The sequence below is a fragment of the Carassius carassius genome, chromosome 13 (assembly GCF_963082965.1).
Source record: "Carassius carassius chromosome 13, fCarCar2.1, whole genome shotgun sequence".
Lineage (NCBI taxonomy): Eukaryota > Metazoa > Chordata > Actinopteri > Cypriniformes > Cyprinidae > Carassius > Carassius carassius.
Genome location: NC_081767.1, coordinates 26,654,577 through 26,680,083, shown reverse-complemented (window position 1 = coordinate 26,680,083; position 25,507 = coordinate 26,654,577). Strand labels below are relative to the sequence as shown.

The 25,507-nt window shown below is 36.0% G+C and overlaps 2 protein-coding genes across 2 annotated transcripts; both read right to left on the bottom strand.

The window, feature by feature from the left end:
• Window positions 1-2,793: 2,793 nt before the first annotated feature.
• On the bottom strand, window positions 2,794-6,825 carry LOC132156244 (transmembrane protein 263-like). The gene is made up of 3 exons (XM_059565162.1): window positions 6,568-6,825; window positions 5,124-5,194; window positions 2,794-3,899 (listed from the first exon to the last, which is right to left on the bottom strand). The coding sequence occupies exons 2-3, from the start codon at window positions 5,185-5,187 to the stop codon at window positions 3,601-3,603; spliced, it is 363 nt and encodes a 120-aa protein (XP_059421145.1). The 5' UTR covers window positions 5,188-5,194; window positions 6,568-6,825; the 3' UTR covers window positions 2,794-3,600.
• A 7,610-nt stretch (window positions 6,826-14,435) lies between these two features.
• On the bottom strand, window positions 14,436-25,334 carry LOC132156243 (synembryn-B). The gene is made up of 10 exons (XM_059565161.1): window positions 25,134-25,334; window positions 23,985-24,032; window positions 23,268-23,885; window positions 22,006-22,100; window positions 20,503-20,653; window positions 20,316-20,411; window positions 19,273-19,417; window positions 18,919-19,063; window positions 18,173-18,292; window positions 14,436-15,381 (listed from the first exon to the last, which is right to left on the bottom strand). Exons 1-10 carry the CDS (start codon window positions 25,215-25,217, stop codon window positions 15,270-15,272), a joined length of 1,614 nt encoding a protein of 537 aa, XP_059421144.1. The 5' UTR covers window positions 25,218-25,334; the 3' UTR covers window positions 14,436-15,269.
• Between the last annotated feature and the right edge of the window lie 173 nt (window positions 25,335-25,507).

Sequence of the window (25,507 nt, the reverse complement as noted above, 5' to 3'; positions counted from 1 at the left end):
TAACATGGAAAATGATTCTCCTAATTTATGATAATTTATTTTTTAACAACATCTCACTATTATGGCATCACAAATTCAGGCATAGAAAGAATTAATGCACCTCTCAAGGGAAATGTGGATACTTGTAGATGTACCTGGTCTCCTTTTTTTGCCATCTTATACCGGACTCAACAAAAGAAACCATAGAACTTGGTCAGGTAGACATAGCTCGGAAAAAATCCTGTGGGTGGTAGTTTGCTTCTTTGTGTGTGTGTGTGTGTGTGTGTGTGCTATTATTGTTAAAAACCAATAAACGTATAAAAAAAAAAAAACACTTAAACAAGTTCAGGCTTAAGAAGCAAATGTCACTCATCCAAAGGTGGATTATAGCATGTATTTGTCTAATGGGAATGATACAGGAAAAAGCAACATTCATTCTCTTCTCACATACATTTTTAATTAGCCTACAAGGTTTTATAAGTAACAAAAAAGACAGTATTCTGAACTGTTAATTTTTTTAGCCAAAGCATATATAGTAGTTTTTTAAAACGGTCAGCGTGTTGTATTTGTTTATTTTAAGTACAGCAAAGCATTTACACCACCTCCTGTAAAAACTCAAACACTTATATTTGGTCTTTGAAGTGTAAAGCCCCTTCAGTTCATGGTGAGTTACATATAGGCTCACTATTGATTTGCCTGAATCATGGAGATTGTAAGTGGATGTGGGGAAAAAGAAAATAAAAATTGGGACGTGAATGTCTAATTCTGGGTGCATCGGATATCCTTTTAACCTTCATTGCCCTAGCTAGACAAGCTCTAAAATCTTTCATCAACACTGACATGCATATACAGACTACGAATAAGTAAAAACATACACTACGTATCCTTCACAGGGTATTCATAACTCAGTTGAGCAGAATGAGCACCGTCTACCATTCCAGTATCAAAAGGCTAAAGTCAATGATTATGGCTGCTCCAGAGTGAGTTTCACTGTACACTTTTGATTTAAAGTGTTTACTGAAAGAGAAGCTGCAGGAGTGTGAGGAATTAATTTGTTCCAGGAGGTGACAGAGTGGGGAAGACCCCTGTCGCCTCATTCCCTAAGCATTAGACTTTGACATCCAGCATGACCTTGGGACTGGAACTTGATTGCAAGTGTTTTTTCACCACTGACAGGCTTTACCACCACCTCTCCCTGTAAGGTACAGACTCCCATATAAGGAAAAATCACTTTTCCTGCACAAAAGGGACCTTTTGTGCTCCAAATTGTTTTATTTGATTTTTCTTTTTTTTTAACTGATGCATTAAGGTTTACTCTGTAGTCAAAACCCTTTAGGAAGGCCATGGATCTGTCCATTGTTCATTCTCCATGGCCACAAAAATAAATACCCCACATTTTTAATTAATAGGTTTGTTTATATAAGCTACATCCATTACTAATAGGTTAGACAAACATTTTAAGTAAAGTGGCCCCTTTTCTGTTCCAGCATTACAAAAGGACCCCTTCCTCAACTCTTTATCCTGCTTTAAACATCAACAGTACAACTGGCAAAAAAAAAAAATGACTGAATGAATTAATGACTTGATTGGCTGACATTTAATGCAAAAAAAAACATCTGGTTACCAATTTCTATTCAAAAGAGGCAGTGGATGCCATGGGGCAATGGCACAGTCCATAATCTTGTGGTATTGAACTTCAGACACAGGATAAATCAGAACAGTAACTACAAACCAGACTAGATTAAAGGCCCATTTACACTAAGAATTAAATGATGAAAGTCTAACAATAACTATAACTATACAAGTATCCACACCAGCAGACAACAATGTTTATTCTAAGAGCACTTCAGTTATGGTCTGTGAACATAATTTCAGTGCATGCCTTAAAGTAGGAAGGATTTTGATTAGCTATAAGTGTCAGCTTATAAAGCTGGGGAAGTTGTGGCCTAGTGGTTAGAGAGTTTGACTCCTAACCCTTGAGTTGTGGGTTTGAATCTTGGTCTGGCAATACCACGACTTAGGTGCCCTTGAGCAAGGCACTGAACCCCCAGCTGCTCCCTGGGCACCACAGCATAAATGGCTGCCCACTGCTCTGGGTGTGTGTGTGCTCACTAATGAGTGTGTGCACTTTGGATGGGTTAAAAGCAGAGCACAAATTCTGAGTATGGGTCACCATAGTTGGCTCAATGTCACTTTCACTTCAGCTGCTATTTTAGTATTTTAATTTTCTTTTTGCATTTTTATTTACCATTGTAGTATTTATTAATACTAATATTATTATTTAGAATTAGCTTTTTTTCATATAGTATATCTAATATATTTCGGTTTAGATTTTTTTCTTTTTAATCCTTCTTGGTGTGACTGGGCCTTAAATTACATTTGGCCATTTTGTGCAAATTCAGCTACTGTACTTTCCAGAAGAGTTAGAATTGGAAGCAACTGTGGTGTCTCTTTATTCAGGTCCTTGGAATTCACATTAATGCACTGAAATATGGATTGTCTCAAATCAAAAAACAACAACACATTAATATATATTTGATAACTACCTATCTAAATAAAAGAGAGTACACTGAATACCATAAAGTATACTGCATATTAACATTAACAAAACAAAAACAGTCTGCAAATACACTGAACTCTTTTTCCAATCTTAATCTTTGGTAAAGGGAACACAAATATTTGACAGAAGAAAGTACTATATTATACTTTTCCACTTTATGTGGTTCTTTGTTGGCCCATAAAACAAAACAAAACAAATTCACATTAAAGATTTAAAAGAGCAAATGGAATAAAGAAGCAAAAGCACAGATAGAATGACTTACAGAAAAGAAAATGTCATTGGGTATTGCAATACAGCTATTGTCATCAAAACAGAAAGACTTGCGTTTTGATGAAGATAATCATGCATGTTTCCCTAAAACAAACAAACAAACAACTAACGCAGTTTTTTCAGCATTCAGATTTGTGGCTCGCAATTGTAATTTTGGAGTTGTTTGGCAAAATCTAAACACACCAGCCTTTAATGTGTGAGTTTATGTGTGTGGGATTGTGCTTTCTCTGTTTTTCAGGGAGACACAGAGAGTGATCGCTGGAGTTCATCATGGACCACAGAGGCTCAAAGTAAGTAATCTCACAAACAATCAATCAGATGGATGGAGCACCACCATCAGCACCACACAGTCTGAGATTTCCCCCCACAGCACCAAAAGGGACACTTGATTGATCTTCATCCCTACAACTGGCTTGGAGCAATTCAACTGTAAGGTCTGTTTAAAGCATGTGATTCTTTGTGTGTACAGTGAGGCACAAGTGTGTGTCTTTGTGTGCTCAGTAAAGCATAAACGGAACATTTAGAGGTCCATGTATCCAACTCTAGTCAGATATTTAATACTTCATACATAAACAATTCGACTTAATGTCATATTCCAATAGAACACGGAAACAAAGGTTCTTGCGTGGAGGACCCAGTTTGCGAATGTCTTCTTGTTGGTCCTGTCAGGCAGACGGATATGGTCCAAATATGCTGTTAACACAAGCAGGATCTCCACAATCAACTCACTCTGGAGTCTAAGAAGACATGATGCAGACACGTCGGACAAAAGTACCTTCGAGTCACGTGATTCAATCAGACTTATCCTTCTTCTTGCCTCCGCCAATGGGAACTTTACTGGCGACGGCGGAGCCGACGGCGGTCACACCACCAGCCACGGCAGACACACTTCCCTTCACGAGCCCTACTCCCATTGCTGGAACAGCTGCAACTGAGCTTACAGCAGTTTTTGTGAGATCAAGGCTTTTCCCTCCGACCCAGGCGACTCCACCCACTGTGGCCCCAACGGCTCCCTTTGTGACACTGAACAGACCACCGGCCACCCTGGAGAATATGCCAGGCTGGGGTTGAGGATGATCTTTGTTGGTATCTACAGGATATAAAATGAAATGTTAATATTGAAAATATTAAACCGATAAGATAAGAGTGCAGCTGTCTAAAATGGAATAAAATTCAAATAAAGGTGAAAAACTATACAAATCAAAATGATACATATTAAAAGTAATTATGCAATTTAATACTAAAAGTTTTCACTTGGATTAAATTTAATAAATTTATTAGATGAAGAACTTTATACGATTAAAAACACTAGCAATATTTTTATTAAAAGTAATTATTCAATAGATTAGCTTCATAGTTCATTTAAAGCATTCACTTACAATTAAAACAAAATAAAAACAAATGTATAAAGTGAAGAACTCATATTTTAGTAATTATTATTTCATTTAATTTTATAAGTCAATTAAAGATTTTACTTTAATTAGATTAAAATAAAATAACATGAAATAAAATGTACAATTAAAATTACTAACCACATTTTAATTAAAAGTAATTATTAATTAGAATAATTATTTTCCTGATTCAATTGAAGTGTTCACTTTCAGTTAATAAAATAAAAAAAATATTAGGCAAAGACATTCCAACAATTAGAAATACTAGCCACATTTAATTATTAATTAATAATTAAAATTAATTACGATTTAATTTGATGTTATACTTTAAAGGCTTCACTTTCAATGAGTAGAACAGAGTATCTGACAAAAGAATTACAAATGAGTTACTCTATTTGATTTATTTCTGGATATAACTATTGTGGATATTTTTCACAATTTACCAGTTTTTTGGTATCATTTTATTAATTAAAATGAATGAAAATTCAAAATGACAGTATTGAGTGAAATTTTTATCTTGAAAAGTGTGCTTAAAATAACTGCCACTTGATTAGAATTGTCATCATCTACATCAGTGCCAGTCATACATCTGTATGCGTCTAAACACTTTTTGAGGAACAATTTTACAACCAATACCTACTAATATAACCACATTTACAATTTTATAGCCAAATCTAGTAAGTTGGATAATTAAGACTGGGAAATAAGTAGGGCAATGGCCTAGTGTCAGTCTTGGATTGTGCAAGAGCACCACTATGTGGCACAAACCGTTATCATTCTCTTGCATGAAGATGTACCAATGACAGCTGTATAAAATTATTCATTTGGCATGACTGTGCTAAGATAAAAAACTTGATTGTTGTAAAAAAGAATAACTGTTGCAAGTCACTTTCACCAAGAAATGTCAGCATTAATTGCAGTACCTGTTGGGGGCTCATCCTTCAAGTATTCAGGCAACTCACCCCGTTGCTGATTGTTTTCAGTCATTTTAACTCTACATAAAAAAATACAAACAAGACGTGGCAGTTAGAATAACCTTCTTGGTTTTTCACAGAAGAATTCAGAATTTGGGCAGGAGAAGACACATAAAACAAGGGGTAAGATTGGGACTAAAAATGGGCTTTAACCCAACAAGCACTGATAAAACAAGGCAGACCGGTTTACTCTGTAAACAAAAACAAACCTGCAACACCCTGCCAACATTGCGAACAGGTAGACTGGACTATTTAAGGACAAATCAAATTATTGCATATCAGACCTTATATACCAAAGTTCATAAAGCAATAATTTGGACGAAATGACTATTACACTTAAATTATACATCTTTATTTAAGTGGAATTAAGAAATAATTAAATTTACGTACAGCAGATGCAATATGAAATGTTGTGATACAATATTTCAATTGAATCGTTTATTATCCTTTAGTCATACCTAAATGTACATTTACTAAGGACAATAAAGATAAACAGTTACACGTAAGCAATCATTGAATGAGTGCAACGAATCAGGGTCTTGAATCAACTTTATGACGTAACAAACAAGTGCATCATTAATATCAAGTTTGTCCTAAAGCGAACTTTAGTAAAGGGTGGTCAGACTCATATCATTGAATCGACTCTTTAGCATTTTAAAGATTCGGTTTAAAAGAAGAAAAAAAACGACTTAACTACCTTTATTAAATGAACTATCATGTATGTAAAACTAAAATAAACATTTCCAGTGTGTTTATTTGAAATATTTCTACTACAATTATTTCGCAAAGGTTAAAGACGGTTGAGGGGAATCGTTAACGTGAGAACGATTTCAGAATCGTTTAATCCAAATTTGGGAACGGTTTTAAACGGCTCATTAAAACGACTCAAAAGAATGATTCATTTGTGAATCGAACATAGTTATAAACCTAAGCTGTTTTTGAATCTGACGTGGCACTTTTGTGAAAAGTATTTTCTTTCCATGGCAATATATAATAATTATCTGCACTTAATTTAATTTTATAGGCCTAATACATTTACGCGTTAGGTGAGAAAGTCATAATTATATATAGCCTAGTCATTTTATGTAACGTTAGTCACCTTGTGCTGTACTTGTGAAAAAAAACAAGTTAACGAAGCGGAGAAAACCTTGACTTGGGAAACTATAACTTGCCAGAAGCAGATCCAGCTTTGAAGATATTTATAAGAAAACAGGACAGCAGCTCATCAAACGACAGTTACATGACGTTAGGTAAGAGATGCTTAGACAATCTAGCCATTGTCTCAATAAAGCTCTATTCATCCCATAATATAACTTATATAATAGATCAACAACTCCCCGAAAAACATGCAAGAGGAAAACTTTGCCAGCTGTCTTTTATATTGGCTACTTACTGTGTTACAAGTTTGCTTCTCTAAACCTGTGCAGATCAAGTTGGAAACTTCAGTCTCCACCCCTTGTTTCAAATGAAAAATATGCTGCTCCCTTCGGCGATTTAGAAAGACACGCTAAAATGACGATGGATCTACGACTTGGGAAGACTTTTCTTAAAAAGACCTATCTTTTCATAATGTGTACGTGGCGCCCTTGCTGTTTTTAACCACGTACCAATGTAGCCACATAGAAGAGGAAGTGACGTTTCTACTTACCCCTGTGTGTGTAATGACTTCACTATACTCTGCCTGTGTGTGTGGAGTATGATAAAAGGCGTATTAGTGCTCGATCCACCCGAGTTCTTTGATTTTTTTTATCGACTGGGACCTGATAATGGATATGGCAGCACAGATCAAGTACAAAGCAATTTTAACTTGATAACTAAACATGACTTCAGTGCCTTGTAAAATACACTGTTAGAAATGTCAGTAAAAATAGAGCCCAATGTAGGCCTACTGTGTTAATAAGGAATTGTCCATATTGATTTTTTCCTGTGTGTTTTATGCGAATCTCGATCTAAGCATTGCACTGTGTTGTATTTTAGGGTTTAAAAAAATGCACTTTACGAATAATGTCCTGGAAGAATATTACAGTAGCTTCTAACAGTCGATTTTTTTCTATGTGTAGGTGATTCATAAAGCGTTAAATGATTGTTAGCAACATGGTTGTGTGCAATTATGAATTTGAACTTGGTGTAGAATTGTAGGCTAATTTCTATTTGAATTTGGGGGGAAATTGAATGGAATTCAAAGAAATTAATATCACTGCTTTAAACTTTAGTTTTCAAATAATTTATTTTATTTCCAGTTACCCATACACTATACATGTTTATTTTTTTATCATGCAACATGGTATTTCTGAAAATATTATGACATTATTAATTCATCACAACACAATCACAACAGTGAAATATTTCAGAATAATAACTCTTATTGTTCAAGACAACACTGTGTAACTATAAATTGTGTACATGACTGCGTATTCCTAAATGGTAGATCTCTATGCTAATACAATCATTTCATATTAATATTTAATGTCTATATATTCAAGTAGCTTTGTAAAAAGTGGGATAATATACATATATAATGAGCTGTTCATTATTTCGAAATTAACACCTTCAGCATGATAGATGATGATGACTTTGTCATGGCTGCATTTCCACTGTCATTCATTTAATTTTAATAGCTTAAGTCCTTAACATTTTCTTACTTAATAGTCAATATTTGAAATTCCACATGTGTATATTTTATGTTGTAAAAAAACATGTGCTCTAATTTACCCAAAGTCTTAAGTATGAACCCATTGGATTGCCGGTTGTTGTAACTGCTCTGTTGTGTGACTGTGTTAAATTTCTTGATTTGCTGTTCTGTAAATTCCACTTCATGCTGTGGCCTGTGGCCAATTTACCCATTAAATGAAAAGGAAGTCAATACTTAAATCTGAAATTTGCCCCACTGTGTAAAGCAAAATCTGTTATATGTTTTACACAGGGATCCTGCCATTTACTCTTCAACATAGAGCCATAAACTGTGTTTAGGCCTAATTAGTACAGAGTAAACTGTGGATTGTATGTGAAGAGGTGTTTTAATTATTAATACAAATTAAGCTATAGCATATTGGCTGTTGATCTGCAGCAGCTGTAACGGGTGTTTCCCGCTCTTATTAGTTTTATGCTCTGTTTACTCAATGCTCATATCCTTTGAAAAGCTTTTTCCAAGTTATTAACCAATATCAGATATTCTCCCTTTGGAGAGAATATGGTTTTGATGCGAGGTCATGTATTTAATGCAGTGTTTTATCATTGGCAGATCTGTAGCCAGAGAATCAAATATAATATTAACTTGCAACTCATCACTTAATGTATGAATGTGCAGATTATTGTGTAAAAAAGGGACATGGAGTTATTATTACGACATAAAAAACACGCCTTGGAGCAATGTTCTGCTTATGTAGTAATGCACCATGTTGTTATTATTATTATTCCCTTATTTATTTAGATTGAAAACACATCAGACTTTAAGGCTTTTGCTTAAGGGATTCACTTGACTTTACATTAGCAATTAGGTATTTCGTCAACCAAGGGCACTTTCACACAACAGCTTGATTTCGATGTAATTTAAACAGTTTGTGTGTGTGTGTGTGTGTGTGTGTGTGTGTGTGTGTGTGTGTGTGTGTGTGTGTGTGATCTATATACACACACAAAATACTTTTAATAACATCCAAATCAACCCAGCTGTGGTATGTGTTCTGGAAACTTTTGTTTGTATATGTGTTACTCTTTGAATCTAATGTACAGATATTTTTTTTTTGCCCTTTACAATCTCTGATTGTAGACTTGATTATCTTAAAATGTGAAATCAATGATTTAAAAAATAGGTTAAAAGACAACAAAAATATTTGTGTAGAATGTGGCCCTAGTTGTGTTGCTATATTTGAAGAAACACCCAATAAGCAATTGAGTGATTTCTGCATTTATTATAGTGATAGCAATTGCTTTGAAATAACTTTTGTCCCCTAACTCATTCCAAATGTTTAAATTCACAAGTATTTAATAAATTGGGGTCATAAAACTTGGTTCCAATATTATACCCTGTTCCCTCATTTCATTGTACTTAGGCCAATGAGTGGCAGAATTTAATAACATTTGGGGCCGGTAAGATTTTTAATGTTTTTTAAAAAAGTATTTTATGGTTGCTAACAATGTCATTTTTTTTCCTTTAATGGCAATGAATTTTTAGCAGCCATATATTACTCCTAAGTGTCACATGATCCTTCGGAAATCATTCTTATATGCTGATTTGGTGCTATGATAACATTTATGGTAACAATGTTGAAAACAGTTGTGCTTATTAATATTTGTCTCAAGTAGATTTTTTGATGAATAGAAAGTGTAAAAAAATATTATGAATTGGTTGCTTCGTCTTTTACAGCTATGACCAAAAGGGGGCGCTAAAAGACAGGCCCTTATCCATGAGGTGGAGAAACTGCTCTGTCCAAGTGTATTATTTCCCTTTTATGTATAGTTTTATAGCTGCTTCTGAACAAACAGCTGAACTAATTAAGCTCAATTTGTCAGCAGTGAGAGTTCAGAGATGTGTGCTAATATCAGCACAATGACTCTGTGCTGTCTTACGATCTCTGACAGCCAGCTCATTCCTGCCCTGACTGCCTTTGCTAACCTCTTCTCCATGGTTTCAGTCACACCATGCTCAGGTTGGTTTTTGCCTCCTCTTTGGCGTGAAGCCCCTGTGTCTATGATCAGTGAAGTCTTTGTTAGACCCCAGACAGAGTTTTTAATATTTAATATGATTATATTTTTAATATGTTATAAGAATTATTTACACAAATGATTTAATATTAAAGCATTTAAATGAAGAGTTTTCTGAATTCAACAAAATACTTTGTCAGGTTTGTCCAATTTTGCTCATTTGGAGGGAAAAGCAACTTGAATTATTACAATATGTATTATTGCTCAGAACATTAAAACAAGAAGAGCAATGCAAAGTGAGACCAATACTCTGAGCAATATCACTATCACAAACTAAGAGGGATTTTTCTTTTTTGTGTTTAAACAATAAGGTCTAACAATTGGTGCTTCAAACACATCCATCCTTTGAAATTAATGTTTCATGAGTGCCTCCTGAAATTCACCCTTTCTGGAGCTTGCTGTTTATTTGTTAAATGGATAATATATATATATATATATATATATATATATATATATATATATATATATATATATCTCCCAGGATTCACATTTAAGGATAAGTTTTCATGCATTTAGAGTCCCTGATTGTGACTGAACAGAGAAACACTTTGTAATGTAGACTTCTCCATGCTGTTAGTGCGAGTCTTAATAAGCTCAGCTGTGAAATATTGGATGTGCGCAGCAGTGTGTCTGTGGTTAGCAGGGAGACAAAAGCAGTGACCTCCCATCCCCTGTAGTTTTTAATAGTTCTGTGGGAGTAGACAATACAGCAGTGAAGGTGAGGGGGAATCTCATAAGGACCAGCCTTGATGTGCTTAAAAAGATTAAACCAACAACAAATGCCTAATTCAGTTTCATCTGCAGCTCGTTTGTCTGTTAAGACACCGGTGAGTTGAAATGAGTTCTAGCCGCTTATAGTGCGTTTTAGTTTGCAGGTTGCCAGGTTTTGTTCACACCATCTGCATCCTGCAGACTCTGGTAGTTGTGTTATCACTTCACACACTGACCCATTATCACATTTGTATGCTGTGACGCAGGCCTTGTATTATTGTATGTATCTCTTTGTATCCACTCCTCTCACCTTTTATTATCTTTCCCTCCGTCTCTGTCTCAGTTGCTGTCTGTCATTCATCCTTAGAAGATGTCAAAGGCTTGAGAAATGGCCTCTCATGGCTCCAGGCATCTTCCTCATCTCTTGCTTCCTACAAACTCTTTATTGGATTCTACCTCTGCATCATCTGTCTCTATTCACTCTCCCTTTTTTAGGTCTAAATGGCCTCCTCCTTTCTCCTCCAGCTGGGTTTGTTGACACACAGTCAATCCTGGACACTTTCAGCCCAACACCCCGGTACGTTCCCCGTCCCTGCATCGTAAAGCTGCCACAGCTGTGGGCTGTTGAACCAAAGTGGAGGGACACATTAAATGTATTACAACCATTAGCTTTGTTGAGGCTTGACTGTTTTAATATGCTGAAGTTTTACGCCAGCCAAAGGCAGGACACAGCAGAGCCTAATTGAACCTAAATAGGAAATGCATATTAAAAAAAGGCAATGCAACAAGCAATAATGTCATCTTGATTTACCAAAAAAAAAAAGATGTGTAACTTTTATTTATTTATTTTTTATTATTATTATTATTATTATTAACATTCGTTCTTTAGCATTTTCTGCAAATAATTCCACTCAAATTGCTTAACATTACTTTATCAGTTTTCTTCAACTTTGTGATTTATATAAATAATGTTTTTTTAATGTTTCTTGTATCCCAGCTTTAAGACATTTATAATTTTAATTTGATAGTGATGTTGTAATATTTGCATATTGAATTGTGATTGAATATTTATTTTAATAAGTATATTAAATGCCTCGCTGGTCCCAATCCAAAAGAACATGCATTTTGGATTTATATTGCATTCATAATTTAAGTGTAGAAAATAAAAATTTGGGTCTGTTTTTTATTTTTATTATTATTAAATGTAAATTCTGCATTTGTTTTCTATTTTAAGCTTTGGACTGAACCTAAGCTTACTTAAATCTTTATGCCTTATCCTCCTGAGGAAGCCAAGGTAATCTAAATTCGTTTGAGTGATCTAAATTGCAATATTGAATTCATACAATTTAGTGCACACCTACTACATAATTTATCTTTTTTTTTTTCTGTCAGCAAGCTATAATGAATGACAACATTCCTGTCAGTACATTTTGTGCTGGGGCAGTCAAACCTATTATTATTACTTTGCTCCATGGCTAAAGTGAAATATTTGTGCTTATTTATCACACAATATAATTAAATTGACTGTTGATTCATATTAACTATATATATATATATATGATCATTTTGAAATTTCAGTAATGGCAAAGCTGATTTTTCAGCATCATTACTCCAGTCTTCAGTGTCACATGAGCCTTCAAAAATGAATCTAATATGCTGATTTGCTGCTCAGGACACATTTCTTATTATCAGCGTTAAAAGCGGTTGTGCTGCTTCATATTTTTGTGGAAACTGTGATGCATTTTTCAGGATTCCTTAAAGAATATAAAGTCAAAAACATCATTTATTTGAAATAAAGACTTTGTTACAAAAAATTTCTATAGTCACTTTTAATAAATTTAAATTAATAAAATTAAAATAATATTTCTGTATGATATAGTTAAATATATTTACCTTACAGCTATCGAGGGAAATCTCTTACGCCATGCTTAATTTGTTAATTTTGTTAGTCTTCTTGCTTTGTTGCAGATCGAGCCCTTCTCCAGTCTGGTAAACACAGTGAAGTCTACAGTGCCTCGTCTGCTGCTGAACCGTGATCCAGTTGGGCCCTTTGAACAGAGGCCCCTGAGGAGGGGTGACTACATGGAGCTGGGAGATCTCTCATATTCAGTTCGAAAACTTGCTGGGATCCTGCGGTGGCACACTGAGATCCAAGACCTTATGAACAGCCATGAAAATGGGCTTTGTTCTTATCCTGACCCCAGCAATAGCAGCGGTGAGAACAGTTACTCCTCTGAGACTGACACCACTCACTAATGTCAGCCACAGACATGCTCTGTATTTTAAAATTTTCACTGGATATAGCAATGAAGGCCTGACAAGGGTTCAGAACTCAAAGTGATGTTTATGTATATCATATCATTTATCTGAATGTTTTATGCATGTCATTGTTCTTACTAGTAACAGCCAGTTTGACAGTATCTGGGCAGTCTTTCCTGATCAGATAAATAGCAGCCATGGCTGATGAGACCATGGTGGGTTTTAGACTACAACAAAAATGATATGCATACTGTCTGCTGCTGATTTTGACTGAAAACCTACATCTGGATATCTTAAATTCTGGCCCTCATGCTTTCCACAGGAAGGTCGTAATGAATAAGCACTGAATTGTGATTACGTCACATCTGCATATCCTGATTAAAACATATGGACCTATTTAGTATGCCAAAATGTCTACTTTTGGCAGATAAATTCCTGGTGCTTTTACATTTTTATCAGAAATTGTTACTGCAGGGAAAAGAAACTAGAGACATGGCACTTTTGGACAAGATTAAATGTGTTATATTAAGGCTCCTTTTCCATTCTACAAACTGTATTCAAGATTTTAACCTTTGTTTGGAAAGGTTGGTAGTATATATGTAAGACTGGTTTGGGAATAATGTACGTTTGTATATAAATGTGTGTCTATTTATTTGTTTGCTAGTTGTAGGTCATTTGGTATCCAGCGAGTCATGATTTGGACCCAGTGAGTGAACGGGGCTAAATTAGCATGGAAGCCGTGACCTCCCAAATGTGCAGTGCCCCCACTGTGTGTTTTCACAGGCACTGCAGCCTCTGAGCGGGAGCTCCAACCCCCCCAACACTCTAATAAATGTCTTTGGTAAACAACAAAGAACCCCAATATCCTGCTGCTGTGTGTGTGTGTGTGAGGTTCTGCGTATGAGAGCGGCTGTGAAGGCTATTTGATTTTGCACAGTATCAGTGAAGTAGCTGGTAATTACCACACTGCTGTGATCATATCTCTTCATGTCCCTCATGGAATTTGGCATATTTTTGAGAAATATGGACAAAAAGCCAGAATGTCTATGAAATGTTTCAGTTCATCTAATTTCTTTTATTCATATGTGCAGTGTGCCATGTTTGTGTTTGGTTGAAACATACCAGCTGTTTTAAATTAGCAACCATTTTCTGGTTCATGGAACGGGTGCGGAATATTTCATCTTATGACATTTATTAAATAAATTTGTATCAGTCTCTTGTTTTTGTTTGTGATGTCATTTACACTACATTTGTTCAGTTAGTGAATATGTAATTTTCCCATTTGAATCGAAAACAAAATTCAATATTTAATACAACTACTTGATCATCTAATATCTTTTTTTTTTCTGCTCTACTGGTCATGTTTGTGATATCTTGCAGTATTATACTCAACATTAGTTGTGTGACTAGCATTTGTCTAGATTTTTATATCCAAGGACAATATTACAACATTTTTTATTTTTTCTGCATGCAATAAGCAAATGAGACTTTAAGGTTGTTGTTTTTTATTGCAAGTGATTGTATAAAACAAAAATCAATGAACTTAAATGCAAAAATGGAATCCAAAATAACATTTTGTGAGACATTTTACAAAGCCCCTTTATTCTGCTGATCCCAGTGGTTATAGAAGATGAGTTCTGGGGATTGTGAAAGATATTCTCGAGCTTTTAAATCAATAATAGTAACCAGAAATATTTAGAAAATAAAAGTTTATCACATGCTTAACTTAACATTTCTTATAAAAAGGAAACAAAAAAAGGGGGGGGGGGGGGGAACAATTTGTAGACAACCGTGTTGCTAAAAATAATATAGAGCATTAGAAAAGACACTAGTTTGAGACTCCAGGCATAAGTGGTGGAGAAAAAGATTACAATGCACATTTTGCAAAAACAATTAAGTGCAAGACAAATAATTTCTTAACTGATCTCATGGCATTTATCATTTAAAAAGACACAAGTATTTTTAAGAAATTGTGGAACAAGTTTCTTTAATCTGTGAACCAGCAACAGCCACAGACGGTTTAATAAATACAAACCTAGACAAACAGCTTTTCTTAAGGGGAAATCTCATCAAGCCTTTATACTTCATTTTTGAAGACCAAGTGCATTGCTTGTTCACAGAGAGTGTCAAAGACATGTGAAAAAGTTGTGTAACTTCCTACTTAACATTGCCATCTTATACAGTCACTGTGATCATATCTGATGTCCAATGACAATTGTATATCTATTTAAACATTTGCTTCCTCTCCTTCTGCTCACTCTATAGTTTACCACACATGTCCCAATTAGAAAGACATGCCTTCGTGCAACAAAAGAACCCCCTGTGCAAGGGACAGTTCGGTAAGACAGTGGCAGTCAGCCAGCAGCAGCAGCAGCAGCAGCAGCAGCAGCGGTGCCTGAAGGGTTTGAGTGAACTAAACTCCTGCTAGTCTGAGTCAGAGTCACTGCTGGGTGGAGGGCTGCACTCATGGATAGCTTCTCCTAGGGGCGCTAGAGTGCCATCCTTCCTCACTCCCATTGGTCTGATCAGTTCTTTCCTGAAAGAGAGAGCAGAACACAGCTCAGTACTTTTGCATGTTGTGTCAGACTACTGCTTTGCATTTTCACAATGTCACATGCAAATAATGGGATAGGGAGATACAACCAGCAGGAAGGACCAACCTCAGTAGAAACTTCTATTTTTTTTGTACACATAAAAGGAAATAACAATCTATTTGTGTACATCTCTATGCATGTTTGTAACAGAATACATAACTACATATAAAATTATATAATATTTTTATAACAAAAATATAAACATTTTAAAAGCCCTGGGTCAGACCGCCCCCAGAAATTCTGTTCTGCAAGAATACCTTAAACTGATCAAATATGACAGTAAAAATTCAATAAAAAAATAAAATAAAATAAATAAAAAATAAAATAATATATATATAGTTTTTTTTCTTTTCATTGAAGTATCCTGAAAATAAAATACACAAATATATTCAAACATAAATGGTTCTTTAAAAAAATAAAATAAAAGTCTGAAGGCTTATTAACTGCAAAAGTGGTATTAAACATGAAAGTAGTAAAATAAACACAAACTCCAGAATCCAGTGACAATCAATTCCATCATTTCATGTCTTGTCGATCACCACAATCCACCTGCTCTTTGAAAGAAACCCTTTGCACTGATCATTATAGCTGCATTCAGTTCTGTTCTCTAAAGAGGCCTGTTGATGTGTAGAACATCTTTCTTTGCCTTTACATCTGGCCACATAAGAGCCCTTGGAATCACAACCCTAAGAACCCCAATCCTCCCGTCCATCTCACAGCCCCCCTCCACCCCCACCAAGAGCCTGCAGTTTAATTACAGGATCAGTGCTCATTCTAATCTCGTCAAAGCCTCGCCAGCTCCTCCACGCTAATCCAATTATACCTGCACTGTGTGTCACCAGCGCACCCTGAGATGATTCAGAGAATTATCCAATCAAAGCACAGCCAATGATGATTTATAAGAGCATGATCCAATCAAAGCCGTAGAAAGCTCATTTGCTTTAATTTATGTCATTCATTAACACATAAATTTGGACTTTCATAAAGAGTTACTACATGGTAAAACAACTTTATAAGTTCCCCACAAAAGCACAAGGAAACATATGACATTTCCAAGAGGGGTGTAACAGTTCACATATTCATACTGAAATTTTCAGTATAGGTCTTTCGGTTCTCCAATAATTGCTGTCATGAAAACAAGTTGACAGCCACTGTGTAAATTATTATATTTCAATAATTAATCGGAGAAATGTAATTTTATTAATTTATAAAGTAAATGTATAAATGGACTTGTGTGCAATTTATGCTTGCATAAATTTTTTTTTATTGGAGTGTTGATTATTATATCTAAAAAATAAAATAAATCTGAAATATAAACTAAATAAAAAAAACTAAATGAAAATAAACTTAAATATAAAAATATAAAATATAGTAATAGGGTTCCCTATATAGTTCACAGCATTAGCTGAGAGATGTTTTTATTCTTTCAGAAAATTAGAATTATAATTCAGTTTATTTTAATATATGATATATTATATATTAAGACAAAGCATGTGTTCAGTAAACCACTGTTTAGTAAATAAAAGAAGAATGCAGCAATTGTATGTTTAGTTTCTCTCTCACCTGCTACACCAAAAAAAGCACTGAACCATGACTTTAACACTAAGGTATTTCTCAAAAAAAAAAATTTTACTGTTAGATCTCTAATTTCCAACTATCTTTTCCCAGGCATTGACTGCATTACTTTCTGCCATAGAACTCCTTGATGTCAAACGCAGGTCATGATGAGTGTAAACAAGATATTTAGTTGACAAAAAGGAAACAAAGACATTTCCTCTGAATCACTTGAAAATGCAAACCAAAATTCAAGACAGTCTCTTATCTAAACAAAAGCACATGTGCTGATAGCAGCCAGAGCAATTGTGAGTTTACTTAGGGTTTTGTGTGTGTGTGTGTGTGTAATATACAGGGTGGAGAGTCAGTACTAATTGGACTGCAAGTCAAGCAGCAGACATAGGGAGGGACATTCCTCCATGGACATGTTGCGTCTCCCCAGCAGCCATAGTGGGGAGCACCAGTGCCCTCCCTCTCCCACACAACACCTCCTTCATCCTGATGAAAAGAATAGGAGGAAGACAGAAGGAACGAGGATCCATTCTCAAAGACAGGAATCTGCCTCTCCTGGGCACACGCTTCTCATTACGACTCAAACACCCATTGGATGGACAATGGCGCGTCCTCTTGTGTTTGCAAACTTATTTAACATCGCCCGGCAGCTAACGTACATACCCACACCACTAATTGAGCCAGTGTCTCAAACCACTTCACGTCCGAGGACAATGTCTGGCACAGCGGCTTAATAAAACTGCTGGCGTATGAAAGAGGATCACGTATATGTATTATAAAACCTCAGTGTATTGTACAAAAGAGCCTGAGCCCGCGACCCCACTGTGTGCGCCAATTAGCTGGTAATTAATGCAGCGGGGCTGCGGTGGCTGGTCGGTGTGCATTGACTCCTGCTGAATGCGGAAGGCCAGCTGTAAATGAGGCAGAGGATGATGGTGGTGGATTCTTGTCTTAATGAAGCAGTTGGTAAGGAGTGCGAACAGAGCAACGGCGTTACACCTCTTACTGGTGTCTCGGTAGTTCACGCCACCAGAAAAGGTCAATGTGAATGTGGCCCCACACATATTATTATATTATTATATTTATTAAAAATATTTCCCCAATATTTACAAACTTTTAAATATTTAATTGAATTAATTATTTAATTATGACAAAATAAAAACCCACCTTGATAATTCATCAATCATATTGACAAGCTTCTGAGCTTCATATTCCTTTTGCTCCTCTGTCATCTCCTCCATAGGGTTTGGCATTGGGTGCTCTACGTGACCTGTGATGGGGTTAATGCTGAAAAACACAAATGACTGTCAACACAAATGAGAAAACCATAATACTACACAAAATGATAAACAATAGGGATGGGACGATAACCGGTTTTATTGATAACCGTGATAAAATGTGCTGAAGGTTAGTAATATCGTTTAAAAATGAATTATCATTAAAACCGTGTTTGATTATCGTGGTTTTAATAACTCACTATTAAATCATGTCAAGCCAGCAACAGTCTGACGCAAGCGCAGCGCACAATGTTTTTTTTGTTTTTTTTCCGAGAAGGAATGGCGAAAGTCTGACTTTTCTATGCTTTTCTATGCTTCTACACTTTTCATTATAAGGAAGGAAATGCCACAGCATTTAATTTTTCTTTAAATTAAGTGCATAGAGTTGCTTGTTTTATTAGTTGTTTGTTGATTATTAAATATAAAACTTGCTGAAATGTTTTCAGTGTGAGCATCAACTATTTTTGAACACTTTCATCTCGTTTCAACAAAACCGTGATAATATTGATAATCGTGATAATTTTAGTCACTATAATCGTGATATTAAATTTTCATACCGTCCCATCCCTAATAAACAATATTTACTTTGTTAAGAAAATAAGAACAGCAGTTCTGCATTCATAAAAAGACACTTACAATGGTTTGACTGACTTGTATTCCTCTGTGTCAGAGTCCTCATCAGATGAGTACTGTGTCTCTCCTCTGCCTCCAGCCAGCAACCCTCGTGCCATCAGCAGTCCTGCAGCATTACCATATCCAGTGTACTTCAACAGATTATCCACTGCATCACATGAACAGGAGAAAAAGATGTGCAAAAAAAATAGCTCAATATTAATTACTGTATTTTGTTAAACAGTGGAAAAAAAAAATAAAAAAATAAAAAATAAACACACAAATGGCAACAAAAATGCCTTTCAAAACTTTTATTATACTTTTATTAAAACTTTTTTATATACTTTTAGAAACATTAAAAACAAGCAGAACTCTCACCGCTCTCCTTGCAGAGCACAAAGAGAAACTCAGCTGCCCCCTGTTTCACTGCCATGTCTACATGCGTCATGAGACGCACCAGTTTGTTTCGAACGGTACCGCCGATTTCCGGCCTTTCCTTCACATCCTTCAGTGGAGGCAACACCTGTACCAAAAAGAAAAGCTTTAATCAGCAAATAAAATTTACTTAAAAAAAAAAAAAAAGTTCACTAAAAATGAAAATATACTCGCCCTCAGGCCATCCAAGATATAGATTCGTTTGTTTTGTCATTGGAAAAGATTTGGAGAAATTTAGCATTGTCACTTGCTCACCAGTGGATCCTATGCAGTGAATGGGTGCCATCAGAATGCCAAGTTTAAACAGCTGATAAAAACGTCAGAATAATTCATAACTAATCGACACGCCTCCAGTCCACATCAACACCGTGTAAAGTGAAAAGTTGTGCGTTTGTAAGAAACAAATCGATCATTAAGTTGTTATTAACTTTAATCTGTCGCTACTGGCTAAAATGTAAGTTTTCTATTCATAATATTGTTTTCTCCAGTGCAAAAGTCAACTCATCTGATTCCGAAGATAAATATGCACAGATTAAGCACGGTTTACAAGTGAAAACAGTCTAAATAGTTCTAAACAAATATGTTAGTGGAGTTTGGTGTGAGAAGACAACATGGACAAGTGTTACTATGGATTATGGACTTGTATTTTGGCCAGAAGTGACCTTAATTTTAGATTAGTTTCTTACAAATACAGTTTTTCGTTCACAAGGATTACTGCAATTTTTTATTGGATTAGAGAGCTGTTTGGTCTCTCATTCTAATGGAACCAATTCATTGCAGAGGATCCATTGCTCCATATCTTTTCAGATGAAGAAACAAACTCATCTTCATCTTGAATGGCCTGAGGGGGAGTTGATTATAAGCAAAAGTACATTTTTTGGTGAACTTTAGCTGAATATCTAAAATCACTGAAGAAGCAACATTAAAGCAAATAGTCTTATTTTAGAGAGCAGTATATTAGTCTGAGCATAGACTCAACCCTGCACCTGGGCCTTGAGGTATCTGCGGATTTCCCTGTGGTATCTAGAGCTCTCTGTCATCAGACTCAGCACAGGTGTCAAGCCTTCCTTATAGTTGATCCCCTGAGTAGATAAATACACACGAAACATGAACAAATGCAACAATTTGAATGGCTGAGCAACAGCTTGCAAGTGTTCATCTGAAGTGTAATACCTTGTCTATCCTCTTTTCCATAAAATCTAGCAGCATCTGCACTGTGTCCATGTTCTTCCCACCATACGTTTCCATCCCACCTTGGACAGGGACGTCTATCAGAACATCCAGGCACCGCACAGGAAGATTACTCAGGAGATTTATGGCATGACTAGAAGAAATGACAAATGATAAAGGTTGAGCACACAATGCATGAACATAGTATGCAACTCCTGGAATGAGGTACTTTTCTGTAAAGCTGGTCGTTGACTGCAAAGTTTCACATATAAATTAATATTGTCTGATAACCAATTTGCAGAACCCATTTAAATTAAATTCAATAAATTCATATTTCTACTTTTTTAAAATAACTTCATGATCATTGCAGTATGTCAATAAACTACTAAACAACTACTATTAAATGAAAATAATATTCATTTATTAAAAACATTTTATACAAATAATAATAATTGTTGTTATTTTTGAGCAACATTTTGCAATCTAAATATTTAATTAAATTATTTTATAAATTAAAATAAAATACTTTACAGATTAATAGTATTAGAGTGATATTTCTTTATTGATTTATTTTTCATAATAAATAAATTTGTTTTCCCGGTGTGTTTTTAATGTTTTCATTTAATAATGCACATACAGTTTCATGCCCAGTAAAAAAAAATTATGGCCAGTTAAAAAAAAAAAAAAAAAAAAGGCCTGTATGAGATTGACTTATTTAGAAATATGAAACCAAAATTAAATCCATTGCTTGACCTGTTAACATCATTGCTGGGTTTTTTTTCTTACAAACCCACCAAATTGTGCCAAATGTAAATACTAAATAACCAATAACCGACTGAATATCATTAAAAAAAATGGTCAAACTGATTATTGGTCTGTCAGTAGTTATCCCATGTGCATTGATGCAATTTTGTGTCATTAAAACAAACTGCTTCTCACATGGAGGCACCTACTTTCATTTGTTCATTTTATAATCTTCTCTGATGCAAAAGAACATTCAGCATACACACGTCACAATTTAGGAATGTGATGTCGACAGACAAACATGAGGAGGCATTCTGAAAACACTGAAGAGGTGGGGGGACCTTCAGTCCGTGGGCATTATTAGAATAACAAAGACACATCTACTGACTGGTTCAGCACATTCAGTGCACTTTGTTAAAGGGGGAGCATAGAGTTAGTCATTTCAGAGTGCTATAGAATGCATAGAGAGGGGGTAGCATTCCAAAAGCGTGAAAGGGCTGGTGACGGCACAACTGCGGACACAATGAGTCAAGCCCAAATAAACGGGTGGGAGTTTCAGAATGCGTTGAGCTGCCTCTCCAGGGCAAAGGGGTGTGTCATTAATCACTTGGAGAAGACATCTCATCATTCAAATTCACTGCACTTGCATTTCTTTTGCTTTCTGGCTCACTGGAATACTGGTTTTGAAGCAAATATAATAGACACAGGCCTAGTATACAGATTGGACTAGATTCAGCTGTCAATCTTCAAGTGTTGAAGTACCTGTGAGCCTCCTCGGTTTTATCTTCACTGTTTGTCTTGAGCATTAGGAGATGTCTCATGATGCCTGCAATCAGCCGAAGCTGGTGGTCATTGTCCTATCAAAATAAAGGAAAAAATGTGTGAGTGTTAAACTAAAAGGCTTTTTCACAACAACTGCAGTAAAGAAAGAGTCTTATGACATTGGGCTTTATTTACAAATAAACGACGTGAAAGTTTGGAACCAATGGAGAGATTTAGAACCACTGGCTTGAGAAAAAGTCCATCTTACGTCAAGGTGATCCTGACCATACTGAAACCAACAAAAGTTCAGGCAATTGAGACACACTTAGCCTTACTTCAATGATCATTCAAAGCGCTGAGAACACTGGAATGCACCCAAGTTGTTTCGTCTATTTGATGAAATGGTGGGAGTAGGAGCTTTTAGCATTTAAAATATAATAAACCTCTACGTCAAAGAGCAAAAGGACTTGAGGTATAATTAAAGCACATTTTAAGGAAAGTTGAAAAAAAAAAGAAAATAAAAAGAAAAGAAGAATCAGTCAGCTAGCCAAAGAAGGCAGCTGGAGTGATGCACTGACTTTATCAATTAGCTATTAAAACTTTTATTTAGAATGCAGGACTTATGACCATATTACGCATAAACCGAGAGTTTGTGGATGTCAAACAACAGTGGTCATAATGATGCAGAGACATAAGATTCTTGTCAAAGAATAAGAAAAAGAGGACAAAGGACTACAGAAGATATTATAAAGCTAGATAGTCTGTTAAAATAATGACCCTATGACCTATTTAAGAGAAAGAAACCTGTCTTCCTTCACTGTGATGGGGCAAAAGCACTGGCTCCACTCAACATCAATTATTCAATAGCAGTATAACAGGAAACCAATTTTCTGTCTAAATTGCACGCATGCACTTCTTATGTAACGACCGCGCAGAAGAAATTATATGCCACACACAGGACACATGCAAAAAAATGAGTTGGCAAAGCCATTTGATTGAATTCTAGTAAATGTGAAATAATTGCATGCTCGGGCAAACAGCTATAGAGTGGGTGTCCCCATAGAGTTAGAACTGGTGACTGCTGTTTACAGGTTTCATAGAAAAAGAATGTGTGCTTAATGAGTCGCTGTAGAAATTGAACTACTTTAATGTTTGAGGCCGAAATAGCTCAACACGCGAGCCAGTGCAAATGCAATGACATGTGAAATAAAACATCATGCTTTAAAGCAGAGATGGTGTTCTTTAAGTACTGTTACTCTCACCTCACCGCTGGAATCAGACATAGTGATGTTGAACAAAGCTTTAAGGGCTTCCATGGCAAGCTCGTTGTTTTCTGGGGAAAGGGGCAGGGCTTCTGGTTTAGGGGGCGTGGCCTCATATGGCCCCACCCATTGGACGTCAAGGGTGCGTTCCAGTATGTCAGTGAGTAGCCTCACTGCACCCGCCTCCTTCCGAAGCATGCCACGCACATCTGTCCGCAGGGCGGAAAGCAGAAACAGCAGCCGAAGGGAGAACAGGCCCACCTCGTGATGGGACGAGCTGACCAAATGCAAGTGGGCACACAGGCCCTCCGCCAACTTCACGTCTGTGCCCACCTGCTGTGCCGGCACGCTGTTAAACACCACATTGCACAGGCACTTGAGGGCTTCCACCACAACCCTTTCCTCCGCTGCTGACTGTGGCTCATCTAACAGCTCTCCGTTGTGTCCCGCCACATGGATCCGGGCCAGTCTTGCTAGAGTTAGGATGCCCTCTTTGGTGACTACGGGTCCGAGTACACGTTTGTCTCTGGACAGGATGCGCAGGGTCTCCAGGCAGGTGCTTTGGCAAAGTGGATGATCTGATCGACGGAGGACTGTAAGAACACCCTGACACAATTTCTGCAGAAGGGACAACAAAGCAAAAAAGGTCATTAATCATTTTAAATAAAACACTGGACGCACTGAAATGAAAATAAACATATTAAACATATTACTCACAATTCGTGCATCCTCCTCTTTGTGGTCAAAGGCAAACGTGTGGCTGTTCTGAAATGAAATGTCAACAGGACATGAGACAATATTAATCTGAGATACAGATCCCATGCTTGGATCCATCTCAAAACAGTTGAGTAAAACAGTTCACTTAAATTCTGTGCTGTTAGCTGGTTTTTGTCTTGTCAATGCTGGTAGATCAGCTATGAAGGAATTATGCCTACATACACAAAAATTTGCTCTGAGACTTTTAAACAGGGAGGTTTGTTAATATATAATTTGCCTGATTTCACTCCTAAAAACTTCTCTCTCTCTCTCTCTCTCTAGCTTTTTACAGTATTATCTGATGTATGGGATGATAAAAAGATATCCAAAATGAAACAATATTATATCTGGCTATTATATTATTGTATGGATAGACCATGATGAATTTCACTAGTAACAGTACCAGCCTCTTTCTGAAAACGGTTAACTACAACTTAACTAACAATGGTTTACTTTACCAAAGGCTGTTCGTAACAAGGCAATCCTGTACTCTTGAGATTTCATCCAATAAAACATTCAGCATCATTAAAATCATAAGGTAAAATCTAATGTGTAGCTAAAATTGCTGTTCATATCAGATAAATCCATAAAGACGTTGATAAACCTGTTATAACAACATTATTTCCATCAGTATTTTTTGCTTTTAACGTTATGTATCTGACAGCTGTCAAGCTTAAAAAATTTAGCCTTTCACACCTATTAACATCCAAAACAACAGTTAATTTATACTCTACTCGTCTGCAATTACCATTTATCTTAACAGATTTCACACACGGGTCATTCATGGGGGCAAAATATGGCATGTTTGTTTGAAATAGTCAAGCTGGGTGTACAGTATCAAATTGGTATCATGGCTAACAGCTGGAAGATGCTAACCTTGTTTACGATCCCAATGCGAATTCCTCTTTGTTTTAATCAAGTACGAAGCAAATACACATTTAAAGTTCAGAAGCAAATCATTTTTGCACTGAGATCATCAATCTTTTTGTAGGTTCATACACACACCGGGTAAGTTATATTGAGATCAACGAGCGGCTAACTCGCTAATATCTCCACTGCTAGCGCGCTTTAAAACAACAGGAGAAAGTATGCTAACAGCAGCCTTTTTACCTCCGTGTTATACTTCTGCAAAAGCTTTTCAACTCCCTTGTCATCTCCACCGTCGATCTCTGACAGAATAGCAGTCAAACTCATCTCTGAATGTTGCTTTTGCCGTCCACTTACAAACACTGGCAGCCCTTCTCAACAACAGTAAGGATGAGCGTTACACACCTCCGTTTCTCAGCTGTTCAACTTTCACCCGACAAACGTCACGTTTCTCGACAACACGCTTTTACAAGAGTCCTTAAAGGGTTAGTTCACCCAAAAATGAAAATTAGCCCATAAATTACACACCCTCAAGTCATCCCAGGTGTATATGACTTTCTTCTTTCAGACGAATCCAGTCGGAATTAAAAAAAAAAAAATCTAACTTTCAAGCTGTT